Source organism: Halictus rubicundus, chromosome 14 (genome assembly GCF_050948215.1).
Source record: "Halictus rubicundus isolate RS-2024b chromosome 14, iyHalRubi1_principal, whole genome shotgun sequence".
Classification (NCBI taxonomy): Eukaryota; Metazoa; Arthropoda; class Insecta; order Hymenoptera; family Halictidae; genus Halictus; species Halictus rubicundus.
In genome coordinates, this window is record NC_135162.1 from 5,125,184 (window position 1) to 5,134,693 (window position 9,510).

The window sequence follows — 9,510 nt, forward strand, 5'->3', positions numbered from 1 at the left end:
TCCTAAAAGTGGATATAATGTGGACAGTGATGGTGTCGAATGATCGGGTTTGCAGACGTTGTGTGTGGAAGTGTTCTAGAAGTGGAGATGGAGTTGTAGAAGTGTGGATGTGTGGATGATCAACGGAGGTATGCGTTTTTCATTTTTCTTATTCTTTTTTTTTTTATGGTGATGGCCGATAGAGTTCATGTTTGGCGAGCGCAGGTCAGTGAAATGATCAGGAGAAGTGAGTTTTAAATACTGATGCTTTATTTTATATAAAGTATTGTATAAATGTATAAACGCTATAAATATGTGGTATCTATCTATGGTGGTGGTGGGGTGCTAGTCGTGATCGCAAAGAAAGGGTATGACGAGGGCGGGCGGGGTCGGGGGCCGGCAGCGGCGCGCCATCTATTTACATTCATTCACTCACGGAAAGGGCTGAACCTACCATAATCTACCGGTCTCTCTCTTTCACTAACATATAACACGATTATATTTAAAAAAAAAAATAGAAGAGAGAATAAACTCGTTATATGTGTAGTTGTGTGTGTCTTTCTATATACGAGTACACATATAATAGGCGATAGAGAGTGTGGTGGTTTTGGTGGTTGTGCGCGCGTGGTGTGGCAAAAAATGTGTTCATATATATATATACGCGAAGGAATAGTAGGTAAAAATAGTATGTATACATGTATATATATATAAAGAGAAAACATAATATGCGCAATTAATGGACGAGTAATGTAAATAATTAAGAATATGTATGCTCGAGAGTGCGGCAGTGAGTATAACAACTTGGCGAAGCCCGCTGGACAACCAAGAGAAAAAACCCTGACGGATGATCAAGACGTCTCTCTTTGCCTCCCACGAGTTCATCAGAAATAAAAAAAAAATAAAAAAGGGGGAGAAGAGAATAATTAAAAAAAAAAAAGAGAGAGAATAGTAAATATGTGTTTGTGAAGAGCGGCGACCTTACGGATGGTGGAAGACGCAAGAGAAAAAAAATTAATAGAGAGAGTGTAACTGCCGGAGCAACGTCGGGTGTTCAGAAAACAGAACAAGGCCCAGTTGGTCCAACGACGAAGCGCCAAAGCTTGTCCACGTGCCGGGTCCATGGGCGTGGTTGGCAGCCGTGTGGCGTCCAACGTGCGCAAAGAAACAATGGATCGAACGATCGACTGATCGATTGGTTGCGTGTGAGTAGTGTTCAAGATCCCGAAAGGCTTTCCGATCGGTCGACGCGCGTGTTCACGAACGTCTCGTGCTTAAAATTGTGGGCCGTGTTCGATCGAAAAGAGACGCGAGATGTTCGGCGAAAGAATAATCGCGAATCTTCCGGAAAGAAAGCTGTACAATCGCGGGCTGGGCAATCGCGGCTCCGTACGACCTCCTCCGTGTTCGCGTAATATGTGTGTTGATGAACTGACGAAATTGACTAAAAAAAGAGAAACACAGATACACATAGATATCCTGTTTCTCCCGCGGACAAACAAAAAGTACCGAGTCTGGTCGAGACGAGGCCGCGGATCACGAATGGCCAGGTCGCCACGGTGTTGATACGCTTCTCCCGTTGTGAACAAGAAGACAGAGAGAGAGAGAGAGATATATAGATCTGAACAACGGACCCGAGATCGAAGAAGACATGCTAGCCGACTTTTGATCGATGTTTTGAGAGCTTTCGTTGTCTTTCCGCGCGCTTTGTTATCTCCTCGTGTGATCTCGATATATACCGACAAGGACTGCGATTAAAAATATTTTCCGACTATATACCGACTATACACCACTTAGACAACGCCGCGCGGCCGCTTTTATTCTCGACACCATGTCCCCATGGTTGGACGAAGCTTTGGGGGGTAGAAGACGTTGAGCGCGTTTGAGGATCGTTTGAGACCGGTAAGTGACTGTGGTGGGAATGCCGCCGTCGCCGAGCCGAGATCGCTGGGGCCTTAGAACGTCTAGTACTTGCCGAGTACCCCGGGGATGATAGCTCCGTGGGAGCCGAGACCGGCGTGGATAGCGCCAGACGGTCCGTTGATCACAGCAACACCACCGTCGTGTCCGCCGAGTCCACCACCAATACCGGCACCACCACCACCCAAAACAGCGATGGCACCTGGAAATCCCAAATGACCAACGATTAATAAACCCTCGTCTTCGTTTAGATGCCGATCAGATGATCAGACGATGCTGACGGCTACTGATCACGATGTTCGGATACAGACCAGCACCACCGAGAGCGAGACCAGCACCTCCGAGACCAGCAGCTCCGAGACCAGCGGGCGCAGCAGCGGCAGCAGAGCCAGAGCTTCCATCATCACCGTTGACGTTTCCACTGCCAGCGTAAAAGGCAACACCACCAACGGAGGGTCCTATCAGGTTAGCTCGTCCTTGGGATGCTCCGACAAGGGTGGAGGTTCCAGCAGAGGCACCTACGCTGGTGAATGGTCCGGTGGCGGGTCCAACGAGAGCAGCAGGTCCGGTACGAGGTCCACCTACGTTCTTGGCACCTTCTTGGGGTCCAACGAGGTCAGAGGGGCCGGTCTGGGGTCCAACGTTAGCCTTGGGGCCTTCAGCGGGTCCAATGTCAGCCCTGCCTCCGATCACTCCTGTATAGAACACACACCCGGTTTGGTAAGTCGTGCCCTCTGCCGTTGGCCAGAGTCTCCGAATGTCCTAGGCCAGAGACTTCAGTCTTGTCCTCTATTTCTGTGTTTTACGCACCACCAGAGACAATCTGTTGAACACCAGCAGCTCCAGCCGCCGACGCAGCACCAGCAGCATAGCTGGCACCAAGACCACCGGATCCCAAGGAGGACGCACCACCTTGAAGAGACGACGCACTGCTCGCTCCCGCTGTAAGACCTCCGGTAAGACTAGCACCGCTACCGATGCCCAATCCAATTCCGCCGCCGATTCCTCCTCCGTGACCTCCAAGACCAATACCTCCAAGACCAATGCCGCCGTGGGCGATTCCGGCGTGCACCGTCGTTACTGCCAAGCAGGCGAACACAATCTGCAGACAGAGAACCAGAGATTGGTAACGATCCTCTCCACGAGGCCCGGTCGCGTTCGCGTCCGATCGTCTATTTGCATCCGATCGAAAGGCTTCCCCGATTGCGCTCGATCCGAAGAGTCAGTTGCGTCCTTTGCCAACAGACCGAGGAGTCTAATTTCAATCGAACTCGATTGGCTGGCACATCTGTTCACGTTTACCGACTCGAATCGGATCAAGTGTCGACCATCCCCTAAGGGGGAGGTACCTCGAGGTCTCCCTCAAAGTCAGCCAATTGCTTAGCTGCACGATCCTCTTGCTGCCAGCACCAATTAGGAAGGACACGCAAAAGCTGTCCCTGAGTCGACTTGATGAAGATATCAAATCAGCTTATGGCAGTTTTCGCGTAAACCGGCTGGTATTGCTGGCAACAGGGTTTAGGGATCGTTAGGAGTCAGTCGGTTCAACAATAGAAACTGTTCCAGAAACTTGAAGCCTGTCCCGACGGAGAACGAAGAACGAGAACGAAGGCAACCGTTGAACCCGAAGACGAGCTATCAGCTCTCAGGTTTACGGAAGCGTCTCTCCGACTATCACCGCGCGGATCTCCCATTGGCCTGGCACCGATTACCACGCGCGCGCTCGCGCCCTGTTGTAACATAACCGCGCCTTTCACTTTCGATACTGCACCGTGTTAGCTAGCCGCGCGCGCGCGCCGTGCCGTGCCGTTTTACACGGGAAACGATTCTCGACACCTGGGAAAACTTTCTTAACGAACCCCAAGGTGCTGTTTCGCAACACCGTCTTCCACCTTGTGCAGCAGCAGCAGCAACAGCAGCAGCCGCAGCAGAACTCCGGGAGACAAACCGCTTTGATGTTTCGCAATTGGAACACGATCGAACGGATCACACTTTCGCGGGAGCTTTAACTATCTCCCCCCCTGCCCCTTCCCCCTTCCCTATATCGGTTATAGCGATCAATCGACGGCCCCGTTCACCACGCCTAACGACCGTATTAGGGGAAGAAATTCCGACGGGGTTGCCGCTTGCTTCGAAAGAGCCCGGGCTCGGGAAAAGAGTTCTCGTTTTATGCAATCGGTCAGTTGCAACCGGTTAACGTAATCACTGCACTGCGGATCTCTATGCAAAAGTAAAACCTGTCTGTGTTCATTGTAAGGAACACAGGAGCTGAAATGTGTTTTATTTACGGTTCACTGCTTCGCCTTTTTTTTTTTCTGGTGAACGTATCACATCCGCAGTGGAGTAATCACTGATTGGAGGAATTTATTGTTAATCCGAGACCCGAGGAGCTATCTAGCTTAGAGCTATCTAGCTTTGAGCTATCTAGCGTGGAGCAATCCGCATGATCCGAGGGGCTATCTAGCTTAGAACTGTCTAGCTTGGAGTTAGGTAGCTTAGGACTATCTAGCGTATCTTTCAGCTATCAACAAGACCCCAGGAGCTATCTAGCTTGATGTTAACTAGCTCTGAGCCATCTAGCGTGGAGCTATCTAGCTTTGAACGATCTAGCTTTGAACTATCTGGCTTTGAACTATCTAGCTTTGAGCTGTCTAGCTTGAAGTTAGCTAGCTTTGAGCTATCTAGCGTGGAGCTATCTAGCTTTGAGCTGTCTAGCTTGAAGTTAGGTAGCTTAGGACTATCTCTAGCGTAGAGCTATCTAGCTTTCAGCTGTCAATAAGATCCCAGGAGCTATCTAGATTGAAGTTAGCTAGCCTTGAGCTATCTAGCTTTGAACTATCTAGCTTTGAGCTATCTGGCTTTGAACTATCTAGCTTTGAGCTATCTAGCTTGAAGTTAGCTAGCTTTGAGCTATCTGGCGTGGAGCTATCTAGCTTTGAGCTGTCTAGCTTGAAGTTAGGTAGCTTAGGACTATCTCTAGCGTAGAGCTATCTAGCTTTCAGTTATCAATAAGGTCCCAGGAGCTATCTAGGTTGAAGTTAGCTAGCCTTGAGCTATCTAGCTTTGAACTATCTAGCTTTGAGCTATCTAGCTTGAAGTTAGCTAGCTTTGAGCTATCTAGCGTGGAGCTATCTAGCTTTGAGCTGTCTAGCTTGAAGTTAGGTAGCTTAGGACTATCTCTAGCGTAGAGCTATCTAGCTTTCAGTTATCAATAAGGTCCCAGGAGCTATCTAGGTTGAAGTTAGCTAGCCTTGAGCCATCTAGCATGGAGCTATCTAGCTTTGAACTATCTAGCTTTGAGCTATCTAGCTTGAAGTTAGCTAGCTTTGAGCTATCTAGCGTGGAGCTATCTAGCTTTGAGCTGTCTAGCTTGAAGTTAGGTAGCTTAGGACTATCTCTAGCGTAGAGCTATCTAGCTTTCAGTTATCAATAAGGTCCCAGGAGCTATCTAGGTTGAAGTTAGCTAGCCTTGAGCCATCTAGCATGGAGCTATCTAGCTTTGAGCTATCTAGCTTTGAGCTATCTAGGTTTGAGCTATCTAGCTTTGAGCTATCTAGGTTTGAGCTATCTAGCTTTGAGCTATCTAGCGTGAAACTATGTAGCTTTGAGCTATTTAGCGCGGGGCTATCGACAAAGTCCGAGAATTTACCTAGTTTTGAGCTAACGGTCCGGATTTTCCGAATTGGAAAACCGATTTTCGGAAATTCGATCGCGAACGATATAATCGCGAGCAATGGAGCGTTGTCACGCCTAACGTTGCACTTAACCGTGTGCTATGCATATCCATCGGCTCGGAACTTTCACATCCCGGTTTGCACGGAACGCGTTGACGTGGCCAATCGGCGTTCCGATCGGGAAACAAACTGTTTCGAAACAACGCGGTATAGAGCGCACTTCGCGGAGAACAGTTAGACAAACGATTCCGTGGTAATACGACTCTGTTCTTTCAGGCCGCGACGGTAACGAGAGTAAAAGGGGACCGAGGAACGAACGAACGAACGAACGAACGAACGGTGAATGAAGATGCGCCGAGAGAACCGGTCCCCCCGCGGTTGGTCTGAATGACGATGATACTACCGCAACCGGTTTTATGAGGCGGTCAGTGTACCATGCAACGAGATCGCCGCAACGGTGTGCAGCATGAATGGGACCGGCGGCGCAAGAAGCCCCATTTGTTCGTAACCCGTTCGCAAAAAGGACACACAAGACAGAGAGACAGAGAGAAAGAGAGAACACACTACTCGAGCCGTGACATTGAGAGTCGAGAACAGAGTACGCTTCCCGGGCTTGTGCATATATATCTTCTAGGAACACCGACCGAGGTTTCAGAAATGATCGAATCAATTTCCTCATTGGCTCTATCCGAGAGACCGAACTGTAATCTGTACTGATTGAACTGTATCTCTTGAGAGAGGCGAGCCGAGGCTCGTGTGCCCCATGATCGGATCAGACATTTTCCCTTTGGAAAATTCAACCGATTGGTAATATTGACTGGATATTATTAATAATCGACCGGAATGAAAAGCGATTTCGAGAGCACTGAACACGACAGATAGCTGAGACTATTCGAACACCCCACGAATCACCAACCCCGTGGTGGTCGGATACTCACGAAGGCCTTCATGTTTGGTGTGTGTGTGGTGGGCTGGTAGTCCGGTGAATGACTGACTTGGGCCGGGCCGGCGGGCCTTATATACGCCTAACTCTACTCTGGCTACGCTCCACAATCACCATCCTTTCGAAAGCAAGGCGCTCCACCACCCTCCCCCCAGAAAAACTATAATCCTAGCCGTACCAGCAGTACGGCCAGCATAGACGAACGTGTAGTCCCACCAGCTGGTCTTTGGTGGTCCCCCCTTTTGCGTCCCGTCAACCGTGTGTATAGAGGTTGCCCCCTTGTGTTTGTAGGTTGTACGTTTCCACGGGTATTCCACGGGGCCTCCGTCGTCTAACAGCCTCCTACTCCACCCGCCCCTACCGACACACGCACGCTCTACGCGATACACAGTATACCAGGCCACACCAAGTGCAACCAGGCACCACCCGGGATACCTGGTCAACCATGCACCTAACTCTCTCGGTCTCAGACCTGGGAACTTTGAGATTAACTCTTTCTGCTGGGCTCCTAACTCTCCGGTGGATCCTGACAATGTCCCTCGAGGAGACTAGCCCTTTCGAGTTCGCTGAAAAATTATTGCCGTTTGCAAAGCTGCGAGTGAATGTTTAATTAAGAGGTTGCAGTGCTAGCACACTCGAGGCTAACGATCGTTTCCTTCGGAAGAGGAGAGCTGTCTTCGTGTCCACAAAGAGTACCGGGTCTTCTTTTTGGCTAGAACTTTTCTTAGCTACATCAGTAGGAGTCATAAGACTTCCTCCGATTAAAAACTTCCGGTAAGCTGGGAATAATTACTGGTGCTGACACGAGTGCATAAAATCCATACTCTATTCGTCATTGCATTTCGATTCAAGGGAGACGAGTGACAGTCATAATAGTGTAGAGCATTTTTGAAAGCTTCCAGAGTTCCGGGGTTAGTTTTTAATAGAAAAAGAAGAATTGCATGTAAATGAAAAAATCTGAAATAGTCTGTAGCATTATTTCCAGCTCATTCAAAATTGAAGTGGATGACTGCGTGGTCCCCGTGTCTTGGAATTAATTCGGACGATTTTAATTCTGCATAAAGAATCGTGCATTCAACGCGTGCCCATAATTCGTGAAGCACAATGGTCCCTTGACAAACAAATGATCATTTTCCCTGTCCACGAAGATTCAGACGCAACACGTGAACATGGAAATCTGGAGTTTACGGGTACGACTACATCCCCAGTGAATTCCAAGGATTTCCTTTCGGCTGACATTATGTGAAAAATTTTATTGCCCCTAGAGAGAGGGCCAGTAGGGAGGAAGAGAAGGACGACGGAGAAGAAGAAGGAGAAGATGAAGAAGGAGGAAGAAGAGGACGAAGAAGAACGGAAGAGACGTGGGCATCCAAGGATGGCGACACGCGCGGTCCAGATTACGGGGCCGCGGTCGTTACGTGGAAACGAGGTCCTCGCATCGAAAAGGAGTTTCGCGTTAGTAGCGAACGCGAAACGTTCTAAAGAGTTAGAATTACGGGTCGTTGAATGGCCTTAAGAAACCTGAATTCTTTTCTAAATAGATTGCCTGCCGCCGCCGCCGCCGTCGCTCGTTACTTATTACCTCAACCTACTAATTCCAGCCGGCACGCTGCATTATACGGGAACCTGGAAATAATCGGCCACTGCCGAAGGGCTGCCTCCCACCGTACATCACAATCTCAAGTTAGAGCTGAACCTTCGTCGTTCCCCTAAACGACGAGACCTGGGAAGTTCGAAACATCTGTCAAACGACAAACCTTTTCCAAAGTTAATTTTCTGACGGTCCAGTGCTTGGAAATGGATCTTTGTAAATTTAGTAATAATGCTGTCAGTTAAACGCAACAACTGTTGATTAGACTGCTAGGTCTGTATTCCCTTCTGGTTCGGGATAAGTGTCTTCAGGTACCCCATTACCTTAAGACTATTGTGGTGGTTCTGTATTCCCTCCTGGTTCGGGATAAGTGTCTTAAGGTACCCCATTACCTTAAGACTATTGTGGTGGTTCTGTATTCCCTTCTGGTTCGGGATAAGTGTCTTCAGGTACCCCATTACCTTAAGACTATTGTGGTGGTTCTGTATTCCCTTCTGGTTCGGGATAAGTGTCCTCAGGTATCCCATTACCTTAAGACTATTGTGGTGGTTCTGTATTCACTTCTGGTTCGGGATAAGTGTCTTAAGGTGCCCCATTACCTTGAGACATTTATCCCGATTTGAGAATTACTTGCATTAGAGGACGCAGACGACGAAGAATAGATTTATGAAAGGGCAGATTTTCTATGAAGAATGCAGCATTTAAATTTCATAGATATCGATATTCCTGACGATCCGGTGTATCCTTCTAGCTTAGGATAAGTGTCCGAAGGTACTACACCGAGATTAACCGAGGAATTAAATCCCACAGCAACTGATTTTTCCGATGATCCAGTCCCGATGATCGAGCCCTTCTTACCCGAGATAAGTGTCTGAAGGTACCCCATCGATCTCAATCCGAGAATTCGTTGCATTAGAGACAAAGATTTTCTACGAAGAATGCACCAATTAAATCCCGCAGCTATTAATTTTCCCGATGATCTAGTATACCCTTCTAGCTTAGGATAAGTGTCTGAAAGTGCCCCGTCGATCTCAATCTGAGAATATTTTGCATTAGAGGATGCACAAAATTTCTATAAAGAGTGCACCAGTTAAATTTTGTAACTACTTATTTTCCCGATGCGTCAGCGTTCCCTTCTATTTTAGGATAAGTGTCTGAAGATGCCCCGTCGATCTCAATCCGAGAATATTTTGCATTAGAGGATGCATACGACGAAGAATGGACTTATCAAACGACAAAGATTTCTTTGAAGAGTGCACCAGTTAAATTTCATAGCTATTGTTTTCCTGTTGATGCAGTGAACCCTTCTAGCTCAGGATAAGTGTCCGACGGTTCCCCATCTATCTCAATTCGAGAATTCTTTGCATTACAGGAAGCAGACGACGAAGAATAGATTTTTTTCCCGA

At 48.1% G+C, this 9,510-nt stretch overlaps 1 protein-coding gene across 1 annotated transcript; it reads right to left on the reverse strand.

Annotated features, from left to right (window-relative positions):
• Positions 1–229: 229 nt before the first annotated feature.
• Apd-3l (apidermin 3 like) lies at positions 230–6,556 on the reverse strand. The gene is made up of 4 exons (XM_076800007.1): positions 6,509–6,556; positions 2,707–2,998; positions 2,208–2,591; positions 230–2,098 (listed from the first exon to the last, which is right to left on the reverse strand). Exons 1-4 carry the CDS (start codon positions 6,518–6,520, stop codon positions 1,941–1,943), a joined length of 846 nt encoding a protein of 281 aa, XP_076656122.1. The 5' UTR covers positions 6,521–6,556; the 3' UTR covers positions 230–1,940.
• Between the last annotated feature and the right edge of the window lie 2,954 nt (positions 6,557–9,510).

Coding starts and splice junctions, on each gene's coding strand:
- Apd-3l (XM_076800007.1), bottom strand. Junction 2,592..2,706: donor TCAACAGATTGTCTCTGGTG/GTGCGTAAAACA, acceptor TGTTCTATACAG/GAGTGATCGGAGGCAGGGCT. Junction 2,099..2,207: donor TCTCGCTCTCGGTGGTGCTG/GTCTGTATCCGA, acceptor TGGGATTTCCAG/GTGCCATCGCTGTTTTGGGT.